The sequence below is a fragment of the Papaver somniferum genome, unplaced genomic scaffold (genome assembly GCF_003573695.1).
Source record: "Papaver somniferum cultivar HN1 unplaced genomic scaffold, ASM357369v1 unplaced-scaffold_125, whole genome shotgun sequence".
Lineage (NCBI taxonomy): Eukaryota > Viridiplantae > Streptophyta > Magnoliopsida > Ranunculales > Papaveraceae > Papaver > Papaver somniferum.
The window spans coordinates 5,022,442-5,049,706 of NW_020621603.1; the positions used below are offsets into that span (position 1 = coordinate 5,022,442).

Here is a 27,265-nt window from a genome sequence, read left to right on the forward strand (position 1 = left end):
GGTGTGCGGCTATGGAATTTTATAGGGGTTATCTTGTATCTTAAGACACCTTGATGAATGCATTTAACTTCGGCTTTATGATTGCATCTAAATTAAGTTGGTATGTATTTTTCTTTTAGTCTATGAAATGTCTCTTGTATAAATTTCATTATGATCCCGTTCTTTTACCTTTGACAATTTTATTGAAAAAAAGGGGGAGAAATAATGTAGTTCACACTACAAATACATATGGTTTTCGGATCATTGTGTAAGGGGGAGTAGTTTCCATAATCGAGTTGGAGTATTGACAAAGGGGGAGTGATACATATCACCATAGTATTGTTGTTAAAGTCGTGATGCAATTTAACTTTGATGTTATATAATGATACTATGTCAATGTATTATAATGATCGAGAATCTCGATTTCTCTCATTGTTATAGCTACGGATCTTCAACAATGGTGGTGCTAAACTTACAACCTTTGGGATCATTGGAGTCTTGGAAGGACGAAGATTTCAAGAAACGTTGAAGATTAGACTATGGAATAGGATCCACTAAAGTTTATCTTTTTTGTATTCCATATGTATTAATAGTTTTGTCACTAAAATTGACAAAGGGGGAGATTGTTAGAGCATAGCTCGGTCGACCTCGCATGCGTTGCTATATCAAGAATGTTTGTCAATATTAGTGATCAACACTATGAGTCTTGATTTCTAGTCTATTATAGCTAAGTCTCGGACTAGGATAAAAGAGTGTAGTTGAGCTCAAGGACTTCATGGCGATTCATCATACAACGACGAAGATCTACTCAAGGAACCGTGGAACTTCATCAACAAAAAGGTATGTGGAGACTTGAACTTATCTATCACTCAAAAGTCTATCTATTCTATCTCCTACTTCTTATGAGACAAAAGTCGTATGCTATATAGACTGATCATACACATTTGATATTTCGAGCTGAGTATACTCTACTTATCTTTTTCTCAAAATCGTGTGTTGGTACAACGTTTCGATTTGATCGGGTTTATCTTCACCTAGTGACGATGTCATGAAAAGTTTCAATTAATTTGGAAATTGCTCTGACGAGAAAGGTCTGTGAATAACGTCCTCTGAGAATGTTTCAATGGTTGGAATGAGAGTTTAGGTCTATATAACCAATGATGGATATAACCATTGTGTGGTAACACATATGTGCATAAGTCCTATTCCTTAATCCGAAGTTTTCTAACTTTGTTGATTGAGATAAACCGGAGGAATTGGCTTTGCCAAGTCCGCGAACCCAGTCCGTGAACTGACGGAAGTTCTCTTACAGAGAATTTCTGCTGGGATTTCCAAAAACTCGTTTGTGCGTTTTGTCCGCGAACTGAGTCCGCGAACCTAGTCCGCGAACTGGCGGAAGTCTCTTTGCCGAGATTTTCTGCTGAGTTTGAAAACTCTGTCGGTTACCTTAAGTCCGCGAACTTGTTTGTGAGCTTAAGTGGTTATGATCTAAAGATGTGCTCTGAACATGAAACTTAAATTACTAAGGAATGCTTTATGCAAACCGTGGCTATAAAGTTCATGAGCCGATTAATCGAATCGAATCATCTTTGTTTAAATTGTGTCTTGTGTAGTTACATAAGATCTCATAGCAATTGAACAACTATCTAACTAGTTCATTTGATCCAATTGAACTAGTTATGGTAAAGAAGAACAAGGTTAATATGAAATGCTCATATGGTTAACCTTTTGGGTTACTATGTTGAACCAACATACACGTACACCTTTGGGCATGGTTTTCGAAAACCCAGTAAACGTCTACCCAAGTGTGTGTGACAAGCTAAGTTTTCGATCTAACGGTTGAGACTTAGCTTGAATCTAAATCAGGTTTTCATCTAACGGTGAATATTGAATGCTTAGTTACTAAGGTAACCTAGATTGCAAACCCTGATTTGAAGTCTATATAAAGGAGACATCTAGCATTGTGAAAAACTAATCCCCACACGTCTGTGTGATACTAGTGCGCTCGCTAGAGTCGATTCTCCTCTAACCTTTGGTTTTCTTCTCTAAAACTAGGTTAACGACTTAAAGATTTCATTGGGATTGTGAAGCCAGACCGATATTACTTTTATCGTAGTTGTGTGATCTGATCTTGCATCTTCTATCGTACAAGTACAATCTATTGATTGTCTTGAGATCATGAGAGTTCTTCGATAAGAAAGATAAAGAAGTCACAAACATCTTCGTCTCACTGTTTGTGATTCCTAGACATCCTCTTGTGTAGTCAAGAAAGATTGTTGAGAGGTGATCGATTAATCTAGGATGTTCTTCGGGAATATAAGACCGGATTATCAATTGGTTCATGTTCACCTTGATTTCATATCATAAGACGGAACAAAACCTAAGGTTTTTCTGTGGGAGACAGATTTATCCTTTGATAGACTTTTCTGTGTGAGACAGGTTTGTTTATTATCAAGTCTGCGATTTTGGGTTGCAACAACTCTTAGTTGTGGGTGAGATCAGCTAAGGGAATCAAGTGCGTAGTGTCCTGCTGGGATCAGAGGAGTAGGGAGTACAACTGTACCTTGGATCAGTGGGAGACTGATTGGGGTTCAAATATAGTCCAGTCCGAAGTTAGATTGTGGTAGGCTAGTGTATATAGCGGGTTAATACAGTTTGTATTTAATCTGGACTAGGTCCCGGGGTTTTTCTGCATTTGTGGTTTCCTCGTTAACAAAACTTCTGGTGTCTGTGTTATTTCTTTTCCGCATTATATTTTATATAATTGAAATAATACAGGTTGTGCGTTAATATCATCAATTGGAAATCCAACCTTTGGTTGTTGATTGATATTGTTTGATCCTTGGACATTGGTCTTTGGTACCGTACAAGTTATTCCTTGTGTTTCATTAAAGACTCGCTATTGTTTTAGCTTGAGTAAATAAAAACAAGTGAGAGATATTAACTCCTTGAGATACTTTAATCTAGATTGAGTCTGACTGTCTAGTTGATTCTCTAGCAAAGTATTTCGGAGTTAGTCCATACAGATTGCTAAGCGAAATATTGGGTGTTGTTGTTAGACCCCTGCTTTTTCAACATTGGTCTTTGGTGTCGTTCAAGTTATTTCTCTTGTATTCAATCAGGCTCTCAAATTCTTATTTGTTTGATTGCGGATTGAATTGAGAAATTGAGATATTACTCTTTGATATACTTTTCTTAAGATGGAGTCTAACTTTCTAGTTGATTTTCTTGAAAGTATATTGGAGTCTGTCCATACAGATTGCTAAGCGAAATATTGGGTGAGGTTGTTAGACACCCACTTTTTCAGATGTCTTGTCCTATGATGTTAAGCAATGAATTATTAATTTCCTAATGAAGTCCTTCCGCCCCATATTGTTCAAATATAATTGGTATCGACCTGAGCCAGAGCACAACTAATCAAGACACCCTAACCTGGCCTCACACCAAGAAAGGAGTTCTGACATTCAAATCTGTATACAAATATATCTTATAAGAGATAGGACGGTAAAATTGAAAAACCACCCCCATCCCCCTCTGAATCCAATTTGGAGAAAGGTTTGAGACTTGGATGTGCTACCGCGTATAAGGGTGTTTGTGTAGAAGTGTTATTGTGGTATATTACTTGTCAGCAGCAAACTGGGTAGATAGGTAACAACATAACAATAGGCACCACATGCACTTTGTATGATACCTCTCTGGATACAGATGAACAACCTCTTTATAGATGGCCATTTAGCAGAGCACTCTAGTTCCGGGCTCAGTGTAGAATAAACAACAACAATGAGAACGTTCATAGATGGATAGAGTCTCGGATCAACAACAATGAAACTTGTCATATCTTTTGTGTGAGATGGAACCAGTTGTATGCTCCTACACCATAGTTTATATGGAAATCTAGGTATCTTAAGTGCTTCCTTAAAAATAAACAATCTCATGCGGCTACTGAATAAAGATCAGTTAGAGCGATCCTGCTACCGTAAAAAAATATGCTAGACGTGCTCAATTGGGCAATATTTTTGAATTAAATCGTGCTACTTTGAAATCCGACGGTGTTTTTCGTAGCAGTCCAAGGGGTTGGTTCACTTTTGGGCATGCCTCATTTGCTTTGCTATTCTTTTTCGGACACATTTGGTATGGAACCAGTTGTATGCTCTTACACCATAGTTTATATGGAAAGCTAGGTATCTTAAATGCTTCCCTAAAAAGAAACAATCTCATGTGGCTACTGTTAAACTCATAGAAAACCATATTAAAAACAGAAAAAACAACCTCATAGCATTTGAAAAAGCGGGGGTCTAACAACCACACCCAAGAGTTATATCTCAATTTCTCAACACAATCTGCAATCAAACAGATAGAAATCTGTGTGCCCGATTGATATGATAAATAACTTGAACGGTATCAAAAACCAATGTTCAAGTGTCAATCAATTTCAATCAACAACCAAAGGTCGGATTTACCAATTGATTGAACTACGCACAACCTGTGATATTTCAATTATATAAACAAGTATAATGCGGAAAAGAAATAACACAGATACCAGAAGTTTTGTTAACGACGAAACCGCAAATGCAGAAAAACCCCGGGACCTAGTCCATATTTGAACACCACATTGTAATAAGCCGCTACATACTCTAGCCTACTATTAGTTAACTTCGGACTGGAATGTAATTGAGCCCTAACAAATCTCACACTGATTAAGGTACAGTCGCGTTCCTCACGTCTCTGAATCCCTGCAGGACTCTGCGCACTTGATTCTCTTAGCTAATCTTACTCACAACTAGGAGTTTCTGAGACCCAAAGTCGAAGACTTGATAAACAAATTTGTCACCCACAGAAAATTCTATTCATATAGATAAATTTGTCTCCCACTAAAATACCTATGAAGTTTTGTTCCGTCTTTTGAAAAATCAAGGTGAACATGAACCAATTGATAATCCGGTCTTATATTCCCGAAGAACAACCTAGAAATATCAATCACCTCACAATAACTTAACTATATGGTAGTAGAACAAGTTATTGTGGAATCACAAAGAATGAGACGAAGGCTTTGTGATTACTTTTTATATCTTTACCTATCGGAGATAAATCTCGAGCAAATTTCAGAGAAGATACTACTCAATACGATAGAACAAGTAAGACCAGAACACGCAACTACAGAGAAAATAGTTGGGTATGGCTTCAAAATCCCAATGAAGTCTTTAAGTCGTTGACCTATAATGGTTTTAGGAAAAACCTAGGTTAAAGGAGAATCGACTCTAGTCACAACTAGTATCACACAGGTGGTGTAGGTATTAGGTTTCCAAGTTGCTAGAGTTCTCCAATGAGGGTTTGATAACTTTAAGAGAAAGCAATCAATATTCACCGTTAGATGAAAAACTGATTTAAGATTCAATCTAAGTTTGCTTAAAACCAAATCAATATATCTCCACCGTTAAATGGTCTTAGCTTGTTACACAAAAATGAAATATACCTTCATTTAGCCATATGAACACTTTTGTATTAACCACATTTATCTTAACACGTCTAGATCAAATGATAATCAAATGAATCTAATTGTGTTACTCAGAGTTGTTCAATTGTTTATATTCTCATAGAAGTATACAAGACACAATTGAAGCAAAATCGGATTAATTCAAAAGAATCAGTTCATCAACACTTTAGCTACGATTTGCAAAGATTACGTTCCTTAATTTATAAACGTATTTTTTCATGCGTATGAAATCATACTTAACCGATTTTAGAACTTAAACCAACTCGGTTTGCAAACGGGTACCCAAACTAGAGTTTCAGACTTTTATCTTTTCCGACAGTTCACAAACGGGTACGCATACTGTCGTTCCAGACCGAACTCAGGTGAAACAATTTGCAAACGGGCACGCAAACTTGGTTCTCGGACTTTAACATTTAAAACACGGGTATGCATACTTGGTTCCCGGACCTGAATCATTCTTACAACAGTTTACATACAGGTATGCATCCTGTGCAATATCCGGACAATGGATAATTATTTTAAACTCTCATTTCAATCATTGAAACATCCTTAGAACAAGACAATAACTATCTCACACAAACTATTAACGTATAAGTAATTTTTAAGTGATCGGATGATCAATACGAAACATTCCGAGTCTACATCAAATGATTGTCTCATACAAATCATGTAAGATGCTACAAGATAATTTTCACATGATCATCTTTTGACTCATTTTTTAGTTTCCAACAAATAAATTGTTTCCAACTAAACTCGTCAAGAATAATGATGAACGTAGTTAAAGCAAAAAGTTTTCCAACACATATTTCGAGAAAGATATAAGCGAGTTAAACTCAGCTCGAAATATGAAATGTGTATAATGTAAAAGTCTATATAGCTATACGACTTAGTCTCAATAGGATATAAAATAGAATAAACTTCTGAGTGATAGATGAGTTTAAGTCTCCACATACTTTTTGTTGATGAAGTTCCTCCAAGATCCCCTTAGTAGATCTTCGTTTTCAATCGATGAACGTCGTGAAGTCTAAATCTAAACTATACATTCTATCTTAATCCGAGACAAAGTTATAAGTAGATTAGAAATCAAGACTTATAGTTTTGACACCTAAACTTGACAAACAAGCTTGAGATACGCATCGCCTATTTGTCAACCATGAATCGACGCTTCACGCTTCAACATATGGATCGCTTATTAAAAATGAAAAACAAGTCACGCTTCGCTTCACGCTTTCAAAATACCTTGGCCATAATCATATTACAAATCGACGTATATAAAAGCATACTACCATATCCAGAGAATGGGACATAAGAGTTAGCCATAGAATTATATTTTTCCTTCCAATTGTGCCTTAGGGAAATGCAATTAATCTGTCTAAAATAATTGAATAATTCTACATTTTCGTGAATCATAGCAACGTTGGTAGTTCTTTGGGGGAACTTCCATTTAATCTTCATTTTCTTCATTACCTTTTTGTATACGACTAAAGGAATTACATCAGCACTAAAGGAATCTACCAGTTCATGGTAGATTCGCTTCCAGTATAGTACTCGAAGTGTTTTCAAGAAATCTGAAGCAACTCGTACGAGTTGAAGCGTGACTCGCATGCTCCTGAAAACCTTAATATGAGGAGCTAGTCTTCTATTATATATGATGTTCCAAGAAAAGAAAAGAAAAACGGAATGATAACACATCCCTTGCTGTTAGTAGATGCATTACTTTATCATCCACACCAAAGCAACACACCCATCATTAAACACATCGAAAAAAACAAAAAGGAAAAGTTTCTAAAACTCAGAAAACTACCAAACCTCCCCAACGTTAGAAAGACAAAAATTTTGATCCAAAAGCGTGCTTCTAACAGGACTGTCTTATGCGCTAGGCAATAGAGGCCTAGAGCCCTAAATAACTGGGGGCCCAATTATTATCTTTTTAAGTTCTAGGAACTATGGGACTTATAAGTGTTAGGAAATAATTTGTTACAGTTACTTTAACTATAGAAAAACTGTAACACTTATAACTGTTACTAATTTTTCGAAACAGCTATACTACCATTACAATTTTTTTTTTTTGTTTAGGAGATTTTATGCTAATCTACGAGCTTAGAACCCCAAAATCCAACCAAAAAGGTTGAACATTTTTGGGGGGATTTTTGGTCATAGTCTGTTCAAAGTTATCACTTTAAATATATAGATATGTATCCCCTAAGCTGAAAATTAGTTCTGTCTCTAATATGATAACTTATAAAAAGTCTCCATATTTTAAGTTCGCCTAGAGCACTCCGTGCGCGACCAATTTATTCAACTTTACCACGAGTGTAAATGTAAAAGTATAATAGCTGTGGTTCGTCGTATAATATCTTTGGTTTCACTTATTTTCCATCCACACTTTTCCTATTTGCCATAACATTAATTTCCATCCCTAAATATCCTATTTACCACTCAAGTACATTGTAAAATATCCAAAATATTACCTTCATATGTTTTGACTTTATTTTTTACATCCTCTACTCTTTTTATACACCCCATATTAGAAAACCTAGAACCCATAATTCTCACAGCGGACGTCTCGTTTAATCCTTATTTTTTCTAAGTTAATATAGATACAGTGATGAGGAAAATTCAGAAGCTTGAAAACGTCTGACCCTTTTGTCTATTGTTGACAACCACACTTACTCTAGTCGTATATATAAATCTCAAGGACTTCCCCATACTTAACTGACCATAATTTTTGTTAGTCGTGCATGTGTATGCTAGGTCGACTTTTCTGAAGATCACTAATAGGGGTACCAAATTGATTGGGGGTGTACCACATTACATATAAGACAAAACAACTACTTGCCTTTGGGTTGGTACACCCCCAAGAAAATTGGCACCCCCATTAACAATCTTGAGTTTTTCTGGACGACTATCGATGTTTCAAGCATTCATATTCTGGACGACTACAAGCATTTTGGAAAATCAAGTTCTGTCTGGTTATCAGATTATGGAAAATTGATTATGTGACCTGAAATTCATTTCCTTTAAGATTACTTCCATAGTTTATTCACACATTAAGTATTATCCATTATCACAACAATATTTTCCCATAAATTTTCGATAGTTAAATCTTTCAAATAGTAGTTTATGAGTCATTAGCTTATTTCTCAATGAATTAAACGATAGAAAATAAAAGAATAATTTATTTTTGTGTTGTATTATGAATAAAAAAAGTTTTTAATTTAGGGTTTGTGGTTCTGTATTAAAAAGGAGATCGACGAAGAAGAAAATAAATTGATGAAGAACAAGATAAATAAAAATGGTGATAATCATAATCAAATTTGATTTGATTTTTCTTATTTTTGAAGATAAATATATTGAAAAAATAGAGAGTAACTAATCATTTAATTTGCTTTTGATAGGTGGTAAATAAAGACCGTGGATGTTAACAGGGCCAGTTTGTTATAGATGCAGGTTCGGGATCTACGCAGGGCTCAATGTATCAAACATTTTATGAAAGTTATAGTTGCAGGGACGATCCATATAGCCGGTGCAGTTCAGGTCTCAAATTTTGTTTTGATTTTCTCATTCAGTATAACAAGAGGTTTTAATCACCACAGCTTGATCATCTTCAAGATCCAAATATAAAACCTTCTTGATGAAAAAAAGTTAATCTATATCAAATAGAAAGAGAGTTTGATCATATCTTCATCAATCATCATTAAGATCCTTAAACAAAAGAAAACTTGTATATCGTTTCATTAAAATAAAGAAGATGTTAATCCATCTTCTTCAAATGTTAAAATAATTAATTCAGCATCTTCCTTAACTTATGTGTTACAGCTTTACTTCTTTGATGTTTCAACCCAACATCTGTTGAACTGAATAATTTAGCAAACACAGGGCACCAATCTCTCTCTTTGAATTTCTTCCGATACAAATTCAGTTTTACTAAAACAGATATCATCCATTTAAAGTTTCTACATTAAAAATAAAAATAATCATTATTGGTATTGTTAGAGATCATTTTCAACTGTTAGCCATGGTGGTGGTGAGTGGCCGATTGGGGACGGCGGTTGAAATTTGGTGGTGGGTCTTGGTTGATCCAAAAAGTAAAAAAGGCAAACAGTTCCCGTACCTTGGAATAAGATGACGGCCCTGTCAATAGGAGGGGTCGTAAATAAAATAAAATAAAACTGAAAAGTAAAATTACTTTGAAAATTGAAATTCTGGAAGGAAACTAGGAAAAGCAAAGGTGGCAAATAGGTGAACCCGGAAACAAAAGGAAAAAAAGAATCATTTGGGAATGTGAAAAATACTAGAACCCCCTACTATATGGGTTCAAACATATAGAAGCCCCACAAAATGGATCCTCCACCCTCAACTCCACACTTTCATAAAATGACATTACTAGGCCCGAAAAATCAAATTATCTTTAGATCAGGCCCATAATTAATTATTCCGAACTTTAATAATGGCAACATTGCCCTTTAGTATTTATACAAGGGAATCCCAGAAGCTTCTTTTCATTTCTCTATTCTCTTTCTCTTTCATCTTTATCTCTCTCTGTTGTAGAACAATGGTTTCTAGGGTTCCTGAGATTCATTTTCGACTGCATCAAATCTTCTTCGTCTTCATCAAATCTTCGACTGCAACAACAACGATTGATTGCATCTTCTCCTTTTATGCCTCTGTAGTTTCATTTATGTCAAAGATCGATTGAATCTGATCAAAAGATAGATCTTACGGAAGATGCAGATGATTTGTTTAGTCTGATAATTAACCAAAGAAATCGAAGAGAAACATCAGGAAAAACGAATTGAAAGGTAATTTAATCTTCCTTTAAAGCTTTCATTAATCGATTTCGAGTTGAAATCAAATTTCTCGTGGTTTGATTTTAATGATTTTGAAAAAAAATGAAAATTAATCTCGATTTCATTATCTGATCCTTAATTAGAGTTTAGATCCTTAATCATGGGAAAGATGAGCATGATTTTGCGTATAAGTATCATCTTCTCTTAAGGATTTTAGGGTTTTCAGAACCTATATCTTCATTTTTTTTTAATTAACCTATCCTAATTGAAATCGAAGCATAGATCTACAATTTTCTACTCACTCTGGTTGTTTTGATTTAGATTTTTTGAAAAAACTTGAACAAAAAATCCATATCTATTCGTCGTAAATCTTAATTTTTAGCTACGATCTAAAATAATGTTTTGAGATTCAGTATCAAAGAATCATTGTCTCTGTTACCCATAGATTTGATTTGATTTTTCATCCACTCATATGAACTGGTCTGGTGATGTTGGTGGTGCAGGTAGGGGTTCTTTAGGAGGATGAGGAGGCACTGGTGATATCAGAATTGATAAATTGAATGAGAACTGCTTCATTGGTTAGTTTGTTTATCCAAGTGGCTATAGATGAAACAACAGAAAACACTCTTGAATCACAAAAGAGTTTGATTGCTCAATTGTTGTACTTTTCTGAGAAATTAGAAAGCTCTGATTCATCCTTATCACCAGGCTCATATGTGTTGACATATATGAAAGAAAGCAGTGCTGAGAAGTAGAAGTCAATTGATAAAGATGATTATAGGTACTTCATTTCAGATGCCATGCTGCCAATGTTTTGCTCTTGAGGTAAATTTTTTGGTTGTTTCTCACTGGTTGTGTCTTAGTTATTTGGTTGTTAGGTACTTCATTTTCCGATGTCATGCTGCAAATGTTTTGGTTACTCTGCAAATGTTGGAAGTATGTTTAATCTGTTTTTTACGTGGTCCTAGGTCTGTTTTGGTTACTCTGCAAATTTTGGTCATCATTGTAACTAATTTTGTTGTTTGATATACAAAGGTATCCTCGTTAAGCATTTGATTCTCTGAAATTTAAGTATAATTTGTACAACTGACCCAATTTGATAAATTTCATCTAACATGCTTATCTGTTATATTTATGTAGCTGCTCTGAGATAGGAGATCACATATGAAACAAATAAAGGGACATGACGCTCCAAATCTATCTCTACCGATCCAATTCATCTCATTATCTATTCTCCCAATGGTAAGATGGCTTTAAAAAACACCGAAGTGTAACTGCGGCTTACACATGCCATATGCATGTGTAACTTCCTATTACATATGCTTATGACATATGTAACTGCGAATTACACATGATATATGAATGTGTAACTGCCGATTACATGTAGTACAGTTTTCTTGTGTATGAACTTTTACCAGGTTTCCCACTTCACAGTGTAAGGCTTTTTTACCAGCATAGTATTGGTAGACTATGGATGTGTAACTAGTAGTTACACATGCTAATTAGATGTGTAACTTCTAGTTACACAAGCTAAATTGATGTGTATATATTAGTTACACATGCAAAATAGATGTGTAACTATGCTAATTTGATGGGATATGCATATGTAACCTAATATGAAACTTCTATCCGTTATTAGTTGATTGAAATAGTTTCAATCGACATATTACTTTAACATTGCTGCTGCAATTGAAGCTGCAGAATGAACTTGGTGGTGATATTAGATGTATGCTTAGGTTGCAGTTACAAAGTTCAGGTGCAATCTAGTAAGGCAGCAGGATGAGCAGCATTTCGGACATCACCATGCAAAGCAATCTGTTGAGAAGCTGGATACTGAGATACTCATAGTACGTATGCAAGAAGTATATTGTTATTGTGTAAAAATATAACTTTCTAATACACTTGTTGATATTCCCTTATTAATGTGTAAAAATATCAACAAGAAGGTGTCCATTCTGCTCATCAAAGGCTCTTGAGGTTTGTATTCCCTCTCTAATACACTTGGTTAGAGCATTAAATTCATTTATTGCTGTTGAAGCTTGATTTTTGTGTAACTCACAATTACACATATATTTCCATATTTCGAACTATTACGGGTGCATGTGTAACTCCAAGTTACACATGACATATGCATGTGTAACTCAAAGTATGCAAGCTAATTGGGTATGCATCTACTAGTTACACATGCCAATTGGATGTGTAACTGCGATGTATACATGCCAATTGGATGTGTAACTGCTAGTTACATATTCTAATTGGTAACGGATTTTGAAGTTTGACCGCCTCCATATGCCTTCGTTATATACTTTTTGTAGTTAATTGAATGCTAGTTACATATGCTTGAGTTATACTGTCAATTACTTGTAGTACAGTTTGCTTGTGTATGAACTTTTTCCAGTTTTTTAGCTGTTTTTACTTATTTTAAAATGCTTGCTCACATCCCCAAAATGGAATCAGGTGCTCTGGCTCATGTTCGGTTCATTGCTGTTTCAGCTACTATTCCAAACATGGAGGACCTCAGTAAGCTATTGCATTCAATGATAATAATTTGATGATTGTTCATTTGCAATTTGATGATTTCTGTCATTGTTTTCTAAATTCTACAGGGTAATGGCTTATGGTTCCACTTCAATGACTTAAAAGGTACCGTATTATGGTGGATACAATCTCTTGTGTGCTTAATTATCCAGACCTTGAAAAGTTTTTTTTTTCTTGTTAACTTTTACCCCACATATTTAGAGAAAAAATGAGACCTGTAAAGCTGACCACCAGATTATTCAGTATAGGCTTTATGTTTTCTGCACTGAATCAAGATTTTTATTTGTTTCCCCTTGTTTTTGTGCAGGTGATGCTCCAGCAAAAAACGATTTCTTGTTTGAACGGGTAATTGCTGAATTCCATCATATATTTCAATATTTCGAACTATTACGGGTGGATGTGTAACTCACAATTACACATACCATATGCATATGTAACTCCAAGTTACACATGCCATATGCATGTGTAACTCCCAATTACACATGCGTTTTGTAGTATACCAGCTGATTACACATGTTTTGTTTTCTGGAATGTTTAGCCTATGACAACTTAAATATTTTTATGACAATAATTTCTGAATAGTTGTAGCCTTTTTTGATTAGTGATTTTAACATAGTGTACATGTCGGGTACACGAGTCATAAGCATGTGCAGCTGTTAATTACACATGATATATGCATGTGTAACTCTGACTTACATTAGACAGATGCACGTGTAACTTCGAATTACATTAGACAGATGCATGTGTAATTTATATTTACACACGCTTTTGATAAGTTATCAAGTGTTTTTTTGTGATCTTTGTTAATTGTTCAATAATTTTATTTGTTGCAGATATACAAGCATTTGGAATCGGGGAAGATAAGAAAGACGAGAAGGGAGGGGAACATTTGTATTATATGATGTCGCTTATTTCTAGTGTTTTAACTTGCATATCGTATTTAATAATACTCGATTATTATAATTTATAAACAAAGAAATTGTTGTAACTTCATGCTAAGAAATTATTATAAATGATTATTAAAGTAATACATGTAATTTATGTATGCGTTTTTTTTGTCTATTTCTTTGATGTGTAACTTCTCATTACACATGCCAGATGGATGTGTAACTTCCCGATACACATGTCATGTGCACGTGTAACTTCTGATTACACTTTCATGACACACCCATGTGTATATGGATGTGTAACTTCTGGTTACACATGTCATGTGCATGTGTAACTTCTGATTACACATCCATATGTTGTTGTTGGATTCCGGCGGTGGTGGTTTCTGCTGCTACTGGTGGTCCCTGGCGGCGGTTGGCGGTGGTGGTTGGCGGCGGCGGTCATCGGAGGTGGTGGTTGGTGGCGGCGGTCGTCGGAGGTGGTGGTGGTGCTGGTGGCGGCCGTCGGTAAAGATGGCTGTGACATCATATTACTATATTTCAATATTTTGGGCTTAAATTTAAATTTTATTTAATTTGGTGCTTGACAATATATAAAAGGATATGGATGTCTTTTAATAACTAGGGACCTAGATTTAAACTTCTTTTAACTAGGAACCTCATATTATGGGTTATCCATGGCTGGGACCTGAGCCTAATTTTCCCTTTGGGAATTGGGGGTGCAACGGAATACAAGCCCTAGAAACAACAACACTGAAGGAATTTAAAGAATCTCCTGTGAAATCTATCGCTGTAGGGGAAGAATTTAAAGTTGTCATCTCAATCTAAAGCCAGACAAGTACTCAAAAATTGATAAGTGAATAGTCTGAAACCTATAAGAATCTACTTTGCCGTCCAGCTTTAAGGATCAGTCATTAACTTACTTCCCCTAAGCTTCATCTCACTACTCCCTCAATCTAAAGCCATTCAAGTACTCAGAGAATTGGTATCTCAATACCTACTCAAGATTCAAATCAGGTAAATTCAAATTTGGGGACCAAAATTTGTTCTGGGTTTTAGTTTTTTTTTTTTTTTTTTTTTTTTTTTTTTTTTTTTTTTTTTTTTTTTTTTTTTATTTATTGTCATTTAATTTTTTGTTGAATATGATTAGAGAGTTTGTAAATCTGATTCTGATAGGTGTAGTATTACCAGAATTTAAGTTTTAAGATTGCTTTCAACATTTTGTTAGATAGTTTTTCATTTCAGTGTACAACTTATGAAACTGTTCCTCATTTTTGTTACACTGTAAAATATTTGTGTTACGGAAGATATTAGGTACGGATATGCCCTTATTTGCGCAATATCTAAGGTTTCCTCATTTGCATGCAATCCCCATAAGAAAGAGAACCTACACATTTGTCCTCGTTTAGCTATCTAGCCGCGGCAGTTTGCCCATATACATATCCCTTTACAAGGTTTACGTTTAGAAATTTAGCAGGCACTTCTGGAGACTCTCCATATTCAAGCCTTCATGGTACTATATTATTCCTGGTGGATTAGATGAATTGATGATTTTCTTCAAATTAGTAGTTGATGCTATTTCTGGCCCATGAAGATCCAGTTTTTCCGTTAAATTATTTTGAGGCTGTAATCGAAGACATTAGGACAATCAAACGAGTGCATTAATTTTGTTTACGTACTAGTTGAGTTTTATACATTTTGCCATGTTGATGTTAATCACTCTTTTAGATGAGTGAATAGGTTGCACTACAAGTTCCAAATGTGTTACACACTTCTGTTTGGATTTTGATTGAATATAGTATGCATATTTCAGATGTTTTTTTTTTATTTTCTGTTTACAGCTGAAGCTACATCAGATATGAAGCCGAAACCACGCTCTACATTTGTCCATCGCCAAAGGGCAAAAGAAATTGCGACTGATGCAGTGAATGAAAGACTCAACGCCATTGCTCTCAAGAAGAATAGGTCGTCAACAACTAAACAAAGCCCCGCATTCATCAATGGCACAATGGGAAAAGAAACTATGACTGATGGAGTGGATGATAGACTAGACGCTGTAACACGTAAGAGGCAGAGGACGTCAACAACAATACCATGCTCTGCATCATTCATCAGTACTGATGCAGTGGATGAAAGACTTGCACCTGTTACTCTCAAGAGGCATAGGTCAACAACAGCACCATGCTCATTAGTGAATGGCCAATGGGAAAACGAAATTGTGACTGATGCAGTGGATGTAAGAACCAGCGCTGTTGCACTCGAGAAACAGAGGTCATCAACAACAAATCAACGTCGTGCATTTGTCAATGGAGGAAGGGAAAATGAAATTGTAACTGATGCGGAGGATGAAAGAATCAATGCTGTTTCTGACACTCTCGTTGCTTGGAGCGATATACGAGATGAAGATGCTGACATGTTTGATGCGGATGAAAATGGTGACATGCAACTGGAGGATGACCATGCAACTGACACTTTTAACGAGTCTAACAGCGAAGACTACGCCGGTACTAACCCAGGAATTACTTGTGGACCACTAGGTGATATGCTTGATGCGGATGAAAATGGTGACATGCAACTGGAGGATGACCATGCAACTGATACTCATAACGAGTCTAACAGCGAAGACTACACCGTTAATAACCCAGGAATTACTTGTAGACCACTGGCACTAGGTGAGTACTTATGTCTGTAACTTAATAAGTAGTTGTTTATTTTGCATGTTGTATGTAAATATAACTGTAATGTTTGAACACTACATCTACAGGTAGCCGCCAACAGATTATATTCGACAAATATGGGCGTTATTGTGATGTCGGGTCAGAACAATTTGCAAATGCTATCGGGAAGATAGTACGAGCACGATGTCCTCCTGCAATTGATAATTGGAAAATTGTTCCAGAGATAATGAAAGAAGATATATGGAAAAATCTTGTCGTGAGTCAATTTAATTTATTTATCTTAGAATCATTATGATCAGTACATGATATGGATGTTGTGTTTGCAGGCTGAATATGTCATACCTCAAGTTTATAAACCTAATATTTTATCAAGGGCTAGAATTTCTTGGAAAAATTGGAAGAGTCAACTTCGAGTAGAGATGGATAAACATGAAACTGTTGCTGAGAAGAAAATAAATATGCCAATACGTTTAATTACAAATAGAGAGGATTGGGAACGTTTTGTTGATTTCTGCAACACTGAAGAGGATAGGAAACGTCGTGCAATTGGTAAAAAATCTAGAGAAGCTCTGCAATTCCTTCATTCGACTGGGAGGACAGGACTTTTTCGGAAAATATACAACATGGTGAAGTCCTGTATGTCATTTATTTGTAGATTTTTGCTAACTCTTAGCTTTCACTGAAAAATGCGGTTTTTTGCTATCTAATGTAGGAAAAAGAGAGTCCAACTGGTGAAGTTGACAGAGCTGTGGTATTTGTTGAAACCCATGTAACCAAGACTCTAAATAATCCCGAATCCTCCTCCATCTCAGATGTTAAACTTGTAAGATTAGGCATTTGCTTTGTAATGCTATTGGAATATCCATTCTTAGTTTATGTGGTTATATCATATATCTGAATTACATTGTCCTTGCAGAGAAAAATTAAAGAGCTTGTAGATGCTAATCCAAATGGTCAAAAAGATATCGACAATGATGCTGTCGCATTGGTTAGTGAGACAAAAACTTAAGTATTTACTCTCCACTGGTGACCCTTATTTTCAACGACTCCTTCTTTCTTAGATATGTGGACGTGATGCACATGGTCATGTAAGAGGCATGGGAGGAGGTCTGTCAAGGACTACTTTGCGTGCTTCAGCGCCAATTACAGAGACTCTTCGCAAAGTATTGCAAGAAAACAAGAGTATGCAGTCTGAAATCCATTTACTCAAAACACAGCATGGGACACGTATGCAAGATGGTGTATCTACATCATCAAATCAATCTGCACCTCAGGTAAAAAATTTATGTGAATTTCTTAAATTGAATTAACATAGCTGATTTAATAATTAATTCTGCACTAGAAACAACTCTTGCTATCCTTGATTGCCCTTATGTTAGTATCTTAATATGCTTTGATTAGATTTAAATGTTGAGCTGCTTTTTATATGTAGAAGTGGTATTGATGAACAGTTCATAATCGATCTGGAATGTAGAGTAATTTGCATTTTACAAAAAATTCAAGATTGCTGTTGTGGAATTGTTTGCTGGAGTTATTGGCGAACTTCCATATACCTGTAATGGAAATCAAAACTCATGTTTCATAGACACCAAAACTCGTGATCTAATTCCACCTGCTGATCCAGCGATGAGTCTTACTGAATGTACACTGTTGGTTCTTATGGATGCAGGGACCTGATGAGTCCAACGTGCCTGCTAGTTCGTGTTTCATGAAAAACTTCAAAGGAAGAACCATTGCTTTAGGCCGTTTCAACACTGATCCAGAAATGGAACATGTCTATAGTATAATTGTCGAAGAAATATATGATAGAGATGCTGAACTATTTGATGAAGACGGGAAGCTTGGAGATATTGTGATTGGTCGGGTGATTAATTGGCCAAAAGCATGTACTAAGCCTGCTAGTTTATGTTTCCTTAAAAATTTCAAAGGAAGAACCATTGCTTTAGGTAGTTACAACTCTGTTGATCCACCAATGGAACATGTCTATAGTGTGAAGGTCGAAGAAATATTTGACGAAGAATCAGAATTATATGACGAAGATGGGAAGCTTGGAGATATTATGATTGGTGACGTGATTAATTGGCCAAAAGCATGTGTTCAGTCATATTGACAGTAAACCATGCTGCAGAGCAAAGGAAAATAGATCCAGAACTTAAAAAAAAAGGAGATCTGTAATGTATTGTTATATAAATGTGGTTGTGCACGAGTCAGTGCAGTCACTGCAGTGAGTGCACAAACTTTACTTAACATAAACAAGTAAAGAAGACACTTTTTTGTTGTAGATTAATGGAGCATCTCTAACTGCTTGTATTGCTGCAAGACCAACAGGACGGTGTATGTCCTTATTGATGATGTGAAAAAATCTTGCTGCAATTTTAAGCTATAAGCTTTTTGATGGTATCTCCTCCTTGGACCAACTTCTGTATAACTGGGAAGGTGTAATTGGTACCAACTAGTGGGTCTGTCTTTTTTTGTGTTTCCTTCTCCTGGCCGATGTCATTTATGACAAATATAAGCAAATTGTTTACAAAGATAAACATAAATTAGGAGACAAATGATTTTGACTTGCACAAATTGGGGGCAAAAACATTTTCATTAACATATGAGGATGGTAGGTAAGTGGAGGGAACACATGCTAACTTTGTCAAAGATTAAGGACCTATTCACAAAATTTAACACGAGATTCATAAGTGTCCTTCGGTTGGCAGTGCTTTTTTCTTATCCAAAAAAATTATCATTTCATTCTCGCTGTCCTAGAAATCTGATAGACAGTGACTATTGGAAGTTGGAACAACTTGTATATATAAATTACCACCCTCTCTAAGGAGCATAGTTGCCTGTGTCAAGGACTACTTGTATATATAAATTGCAGCTTCATTATTTATGTACTATCTCTCAGAAGTTTATATAAACCTTATGTCCCCATTGATCCATCTTGAAAGTTCCCACTTTTCAATGGCTACTTCTATATTTCTAAGTAGCCAAAATTACGTGTGGAATCGTGCCTTGGTCGAAGCTGCCAAGGCTGAAAATGACGGGTACTATGGTGTCATGGCCTCGGCCAAAGCTGCCAAGGCTGAGATTGACGCATACTATGGCGTTCTGGCCTTGGCCAAAGCTGCCAAGACTGAGATTGACGTGCACGATCGTGCCATGACCTTGGCCGAAGCTGGCAAGGCTGATAATGGAGAAAAGGAAAAAAAACCTTTGCGAAATTGCGACCAATTTGGTCGATGTTACAAGAGTGTAAATATAAGATAAAAATTAAACAGGATTGCTGTGGTCCGCCGTATAATATCATTTTTCACTCTTTTTGCTTCAATTGGATGGAGAAGGACAATCCCTAGATACAACAAAACTGAAGGAATTTAAAGAATCTCCTGTGTTAGTGGGAGAATTTAAAGTTGGCATCTCAATCTAAAGCCAGACAAGTACTCAAAAATTGATATGTGAAAAATCTGAATTCCATCCATCAATACGAATCTACTGTTCTGTCCAGCTTTAAGAGATCAGCCATGAACTTACTTTCCCTAAAACCATTCAACTACTCAGAATTGGTACCTCAATACCTACTCAAAATTGAAATCAGGTAAGTCCAAACTGGGGGCACCAAAGTTTGTTCTGGTTTTTTTTTTTTTTTTTTTTTTTTTTTATTTTTTTATTGTCATTTAATTTTGTGTTTGAATATGATTAGAGGGTTTGTAAATCTGATTCTGATAGGTGTAGTATTACCAGCATTTAAGTTTTAAGATTGCTTTCAACATTTTGTTAGATAGTTTTTCATTTCAGGGTAAAACTTATGAAATTGTTCCTCACACTGTCAAATATGTGTTAAGGAGGGTATTAGGTATGGATATGCCCTTATTTGCGCCATATCCAAGGTTTCCTCATTTGCATGCAGTCCCCATAAGAAAGAGAACCTAGACATTTGTCCTCATTTAGCTATCTAGCTGCTGCTGTTTGCCCATATAAATCACTTTACAAGGTTTACTTTTAGAGATTTACCAGGCACTTCTGGAAACTCTCCATATTCAAAACTGTCATGGTACTACATTATTCCTGGTGGATTAGATGAATTGATGATTTTCTTCAAATTAGTAGTTGATGCTATTTCTGGCCTATGAAGATCCAGTTTTTCCTTTAAATTATTTCGAGTTTGTAATTGAATTCATTAGGACAATCAAACGAGTGCTTTAAATTTGTTTACGTATTAGTTGAGTTTTATACATATTTGCATTACAAGTTCCAAATGTGTTGCACACTTCTGTTTGGATTTTGATTGATATATATGCATATTTCAGATGTTTTTTATTTTCTGTTTACAGCTGCAGCTGCACCAGATATGAAGCCGAAACCACGCTCTACATTTGTCAATTGCCAAAGAGCAAAAGAAATTTCAGCTGATGCTGTGAATGAAAGACTCAACGCCATTGCTCCCAAGAAAAATAGGTCGTCAACAATTAAACCAAGCCCTGCATTCATCAATGGCGCAATGGGAAAAGAAATTATGACTGATGCAGTGGATGATAGACTAGACGCCGTAACTCGTAAGAGGAAGAGGACGTCAACAACAGTACCATGCTCTGCATTGTTCATCAGTACTGACGCAGTTGATGAAAGACTCGAACCTGTTACTCTGAAGAGGCATAGGTCAAAAACAGCACCATGCTCATTAGTGAGTGGCCAAAGGGGAAAAGAAATTGTGACTGATGCAATGGATGAAAGAATCAGCGCAGTTACACTCGAGAAACAGAGGTCATCAACAACAAATCAAGACTCTGCATTTGTCAATGGAAGAAGGGAAAATGAAGTTGTGACTGATGTGGAGGATGAAAGAATCAATGCTGCGGATGAAAGTGGCGACATGCAACTGGAGGATGACCATGCAACTGACACTCATAACGAGTCTAACAGCGAAGACTACACCGGTACTAACCCAGGAATCATTTGTAGACCACTAGGTGATATGCAAGATGCGGATGAAAATGGTGACATGCAACGGGAGGATGACCATGCAACTGACACTCATAACGAGTCTTACAGCAAAGACTACACCCGTATTAACCTAGGAGTTACTTATAGACTACTAGGTGAGTACTTATGTCTGTAACTAATAAGTAATTGTTTATTTTGCATGCTGTTATGTAAATATAACTGTAATATGTGAACACTACATTTTACAGGTAGCCGCCACCAGATTATATTCGACAAATATGGGCGTTATTGTGATGTCGGGTCAGAACAATTTGCAAATGCTATCGGGAAGATAGTACGAGCACGATGTCCTCCTGCAATTGATGATTGGAGAATGGTTCCAGAGATAGTGAAAGAAGATATATGGAAAAATCTTGTTGTGAGTGAATTTAATTTATTTATCTTAAAATCTTTATGATCAGTACATGATATTATGGATATTCTGTTTGCAGGCTGATTATGTCATACCTCAAGTTTCTAAACCTAATATTTTATCAAGGGCTAGAATTTCTTGGAAAAATTGGAAGAGTCATCTTCGGGTAGAGATGGATAAACATGAAACTGTTGCTGAGAAGAAAAGAAATATGCCAGAACGTTTAATTACAAATAGAGAGGATTGGGAACGTTTTGTTGATTTCTGCAACACTGAAGAGGATAGGAAACGTTGCACAATTGGTAAAAAATCGAGAGAAGCTCTTCAATTCCTTCATTCGACTGGGAGGACAGGACTTTTTCGGAAAAAATACGACATGGTAAACCCTGTATGTCATTTATTTACAGAGTTTTGCTAACTCTTAGCTTTCACTGAAAAATGCGATTTTTTTGCAATCTAATGTAGGAAAAAGAGAGTCCAACTGGTGAAGTTGACAGAGCTGTGCTGTTTGTTGAAACTCATGTAACCAAGACTTTAAATAATCCCGAATCCTCCTCCATCTCAGATGTTAAACTTGTAAGATTAGGCATTTGCTTTGTCATGCTATTGGAATATCCATTCTTAGTTTATGTGGTTATATCATATATCTGAATTACATTGTCCTTGCAGAGAAAAAAAAAGACCTTGTAGATGCTGATCCAAATGGTCAAAAAGATATCAACAATGATGCTGTCACATTGGTTAGTGAGACAAAACCTTTAGTATATCTTTTTGCAAAATTTACTCTCCTTTACTGGTGACCCTTATTTTTAACCACTCCTTCTTTCTTAGATATGTGGACGTGATAGACATGGTCATGTAAGAGGCATGGAAGGAGGTCTGTCGAGGACTACAATGCGTGCTTCAGCGCCAATTATAGAGACTCTTCGTAAAGTACGGCAAGAAAACAAGAGTATGCAGTCTGAAATCCATTTACTCAAAACACAGCATGGGACACGCATGCAAGATGGTATATCTACATCATCAAATCAATCTGCACCTCAGGTAATTTTTTTTATGTGAAATCCTTAAATCAAATTAACATTGCTAATTTAGTAATTAATTCTGCACTAGAAACAACTCTTGCTATCCTTAGTTGTGTTAATACCTTATATCATTTAGTAGTTCATTCTAATATCTCAACTGTTTTGAACGTATACTTTTATGTTGGTAACTTAATATGCTCTGATTATATCTAAACGTTAAGCTGCTTTTTTATATGTAGAATTAGTGGTGGTGAACAGTTCATAATCGATCTGGAATGTAGAAGTAATTTGCGTTTTAAAATTTTTCAAGATTGCTGTTGTAGAATTGTTTTCTGGAGTTATTAGTGAACTTTCCCTATACCTGTAAAACAGTCAAAACTCCTGTTTCACAGACACCAAAATTCGTGATCTAATTCCACCTGCTGATCCAAAGACGAGTCTTACTGAATGTACGCTGTTGGTTCTTATGGATGTAGGTACCTGATGAGTTCAACGTGCCTGCTTGTTCGTGTTTCATAAAAAACTTCAAAGGAAGAACCATTGCTTTAGGCCGTTTCAACACTGCTGATCCAGCAATGGAACATGTCTATAGTATAATTGTCGAATAAATATTTGATAGAGATGCTGAATTATTTGATAAAGATGGTAAGCTTGGAGATATTGTGATTGGTGGGGTGATTAATTGGCCGAAAGCGTGTACAAAGCCTGGTAGTTTATGTTTCGTTAAAAATTTCAAAGGAAGAACCATTGCCTTGGGTAGTTACAACTCTGTTGATCCACCAATGGAACATGTCTACAGTGTGAAGGTCGAAGAAATATTTGACGAAGAATCAGAATTATTTGACGAAGATGGGAAGCTTGGAGATATTATGATTGGTGACGTGATTAATTGGCCAAAAGCATGTCTTCAGTCATATTGACAATAGCAAAGGAAAATAGATCCAGAACTTAAAAAAAAAAAGGAGATCTGTAATGTATTGTTATATAAATGTGGTTGTGCACGAGTCAGTGCAGTGAGTGCACAAACTTTACTTAACATAAACAAGTAAAGAAGACACTTTTTTGTTGTAGACAAATGGAGCACCTCTAACTGCTTGTATTGCTGCAAGACCAAATTCCCCAACTGCTTGTATTGCTGCAAGACCAATAGGAAGGTGAACTTGCTTATTGATGATGTGAAAAAACCTTGCTGTATACTGGTCTTTTAAGCTTTAAGCTTTTTGATGGCATCTCCTTGGACCAACTTCTGTATAACTGGGAAGGTGTAATTGGTACCAACTAGGGAACACATGCCAACTTTGTCAAAGATTAAGGACCCATTTACAAAATTTAACACGAGATTCATAAGTGTCCTTCAGCTGGCAGTGCTGTTTTCGGACAGTAAGGTGCCCTGCCTTACTTTTTCTTATTAACAATAAAAAAGAATCCACTTATCATTCATTCTCACTGTCCTTGAAATCTGATAGTCACTATTTGAAGTTGGAACAACTTGTTTCCGTTATTTTGATTGGTTGAGAAGTTTAAAGAAAGATAAACTTTTTCTGTACATTCTGTACTGGAGTACGATGAGAAGTGGTCCCACGTGACCTTTTAATTAGTTTTGCGTACCATTCAGGCATTCATAACCTAGCTTAATTGGGATTTTTTTTTTTCTCGCAAACCTAGGGTTTGGCGGGTTAGTTCCGGTTTTCTCTCTTTTGTTTTTTCTCACGCGTTCTTGCTTGTTCTTTGATTTGCGCCTTTCAGTGGCGCTTAATCAGCCAGTTCCACCAGATCGTGGTGATCACTCATGCGATTCTGCTAGACAAAATCAGATTAGGAATAGAAATCGTTCTCAATCAAGGACTAGGCAAACCTATGTGCCAAAATCCGCAAACCCTAATCTGCATGAACATGAAAATCTTATTAATGGTACGCCTATTGTGCGGACTGAATCAGGAAGTCAGTCTTATGCCAATGTTTTGAAGAAACGCACCCATGTTATGTCAGGTATTGATGCGGAATCTCTATCACATCCTCCAGTTCGAGCTTCTACAGGTGAGATTGTGATTAAAATCCCAAAAGATGTTATTACTAGGTCAAAAGAAATCTGGAAATTCAGTCTTGTTGGCCGTTTTGATTTTAAAACTCTTGGGGTGAAGTTTGATGAAGCTAAACAAATTTTATGCAAGTTATTGAAGCTATCAAGCGAGGTTCAATTCATCCCTTGGGTTAGAGGATATTTTGTTATCAAACTGTATAATGACGCTGATCGTAAGAGAATTAGCTATGAAGGTCCTTGGAAAGTTAAGGAGCAGCAGTTGAAGGTGCAACCTTGGACGCCTATGTTCAATCCTGAAGCTGAGTCGATCAAAAGAGCAGTTGTTTGGGTTCGTTTTAAGAAGCTACGTCTCGAATATTGGTAAGAGGAAATTCTTTTTAGGGTTGCTCGTGGACTTGGAAAGCCTGTTTGTGTGGATCCAAGAACCCTAAAACATGAATTCGGTTATTTTGCCGCGGTTCTTATCGACATTGATTTCTCTAAACCACTCGAGAAGCTTGTTGTTGATGATGAGGATTTGGCTGAAGGTTTTCATCTTGATTATTAAGTTTTAAATAAGCCTGATTTTTGCAAATATTGCAAATCCATTGGGCATGTTGAGACAAATTATAGAACTAAGGAATACAATGAAATTAAGAGACAATTTGATGTTGAAGAAGATGAGGAGAAACGCAAGATTCACCAAGCTAGGATGGATGAATTAAAAAATTGGAATTTTAGGAAATACAACAAGGAGGATCCACCAAAGCCTAATGAGGGTGAAAATATGCTATACAAAGGAGATGGCAAAGATGGCAATGATGGTGGTAAGAATGATAATGATAAAGAAGAAGATGCGGGTGATAAGGGTAAGGTGGCGGATAATGGTGTTGTTCAGGTCTCTAAGGAATAACCCGTGAAAATTGGTGGTGTCACTTTTGCTGGCACACGCACAATTATTCCAAGTCCACCTACTAGTGTGGCAAGTGACAACAATGCTCGGACTGACGAAATTGTGCATCCTGAAGAGTCTGATGCGCAATCTATGCAAACTCCGGCTATTAACTTGGAAGATGAGACATCGCAAAATGGAACTTCTGCTTCAGATGCAACAGACTTGGAACAGGAGGGGGTTGAGCTCTATGCTTACTGTGATGAGCAAAAACGAATTGCTAATGATTTGGCCAAGTCTGCGGACCTAGCAAAACATGATCAAGATGTAGCTTTGGCGAAACTTCAAAATTTACGCAATTTAATTTTGGAACGGAAAAAGCAAACTACGCCTGAGGAGCAGCAAACTAAACAACTAATGGAGGTGCAACATGCTAAGGTACGTATTTCTGATACTCAACAAGATAAGATACAAGGTGAGAATGCCCAATCTGGGGGTAATGGTCGTATTGAATCTTTTGCAACGGGTGATCTGCCTACAAACTATATTATGGAGCCAGCTGAGGAAGATGGTTTTAGTTCCCCTACTAAGACAACAAGACGAAATGCCCAGGCTAGCATAACGGATCCTCTTGAAACTTCAAATATGTTTGTGACTGGAACCGAAGAGGTGGAGGAAGAGGTTGAAAACATTTTTTTTACTGAAGATGAACCTTTGTCAACTGCATTATCTACTGGAATAGTGGAGATTGAAACAACTAAGTTAGATTGGGATGCTGCTAAAGATGAGGAGGATCGCTTGAAGAAGGAAAAAGCTGAAAAAAGAAGTTAGATGATCTGGCCAAGAAGGGGGATAAGGGTGTTAAAGTTGCGGCTAAAAATAAGACTACTAATGCAACTTCCAAGCTAGTTGAGGATGAAGGTAAAATAGGTAGAAGAGGTAGAAGTAGGACTCGCAAAGACGATGAAAAGGGTTCGGCAAGCCCTTCTAATAATGCGGTTTCATAATGCGGGTCTTCTATTGGAATGCTCAAGGCTTGTCTAAAGATGGTGCAAGGGCCAAGTTGACTGAGTTATATCACTTGCATAATCCTGACATAATTTGTATTGCAGAACCGCATGTTTTCTGCAATTTACGTTTTGTTAGGAGCTTAAAATTAGTAAGCTTTTGTGAGGATGCTATTACAAATGAAGTGGATGGAGAAAAGGGCAATCTGTGGATTTTGTGGAGGAATTCTTTTCCAAGACCGGATGTTTTATCTTCCTCCAGGCAAGCTATTTCTTTGAATGTTGCGGGAGATCTCATCACGGCTGTTCATGCTTCTTGTGATCCGGTTGCAAGGAGGAGACTTTGGCGTCAATTGGGTTTAGGCTTCATATCTATTCCTTGGTTGGTGTTGGGGGATTTTAATTGCAATTTACGCTTGGATGAGAAGAAGGGTGGTAGGCCGATTAAGGAAATTTATGTGAATGAGTTTATAAGCTGGATTTCTGATAATGGGATGGTTGAGGCTGACGTTGGAAAAAAATATACCTGGTCTAATTGTCGTAGTGGTAATGAGCGAATTGTTTCTAAACATGATAGAGCTGTTGTGAACGATGCTTGGCTTTATAAG

At 36.3% G+C, this 27,265-nt stretch overlaps 2 protein-coding genes and 1 long non-coding RNA gene across 3 annotated transcripts; all 3 read left to right on the top strand.

Annotated features, from left to right (window-relative positions):
- The first annotated feature begins 10,228 nt into the window (after positions 1–10,228).
- Positions 10,229–11,021, top strand: LOC113331578. The gene is made up of 3 exons (XR_003351045.1): positions 10,229–10,275; positions 10,767–10,841; positions 10,972–11,021. It is a non-coding gene; the product is annotated as an uncharacterized LOC113331578 (long non-coding RNA).
- A 3,360-nt stretch (positions 11,022–14,381) lies between these two features.
- Positions 14,382–18,766, top strand: LOC113331479. The gene is made up of 8 exons (XM_026578189.1): positions 14,382–14,705; positions 15,530–16,360; positions 16,453–16,622; positions 16,693–16,992; positions 17,079–17,189; positions 17,283–17,354; positions 17,428–17,640; positions 18,036–18,766. Exons 2-8 carry the CDS (start codon positions 15,547–15,549, stop codon positions 18,474–18,476), a joined length of 2,121 nt encoding a protein of 706 aa, XP_026433974.1. The 5' UTR covers positions 14,382–14,705; positions 15,530–15,546; the 3' UTR covers positions 18,477–18,766.
- A 937-nt stretch (positions 18,767–19,703) lies between these two features.
- LOC113331159 lies at positions 19,704–23,808 on the top strand. The gene is made up of 8 exons (XM_026577912.1): positions 19,704–19,955; positions 20,692–21,456; positions 21,550–21,719; positions 21,793–22,092; positions 22,179–22,289; positions 22,383–22,453; positions 22,545–22,757; positions 23,215–23,808. Exons 2-6 carry the CDS (start codon positions 20,709–20,711, stop codon positions 22,401–22,403), a joined length of 1,350 nt encoding a protein of 449 aa, XP_026433697.1. The 5' UTR covers positions 19,704–19,955; positions 20,692–20,708; the 3' UTR covers positions 22,404–22,453; positions 22,545–22,757; positions 23,215–23,808.
- The last annotated feature ends 3,457 nt before the right edge of the window (positions 23,809–27,265 follow it).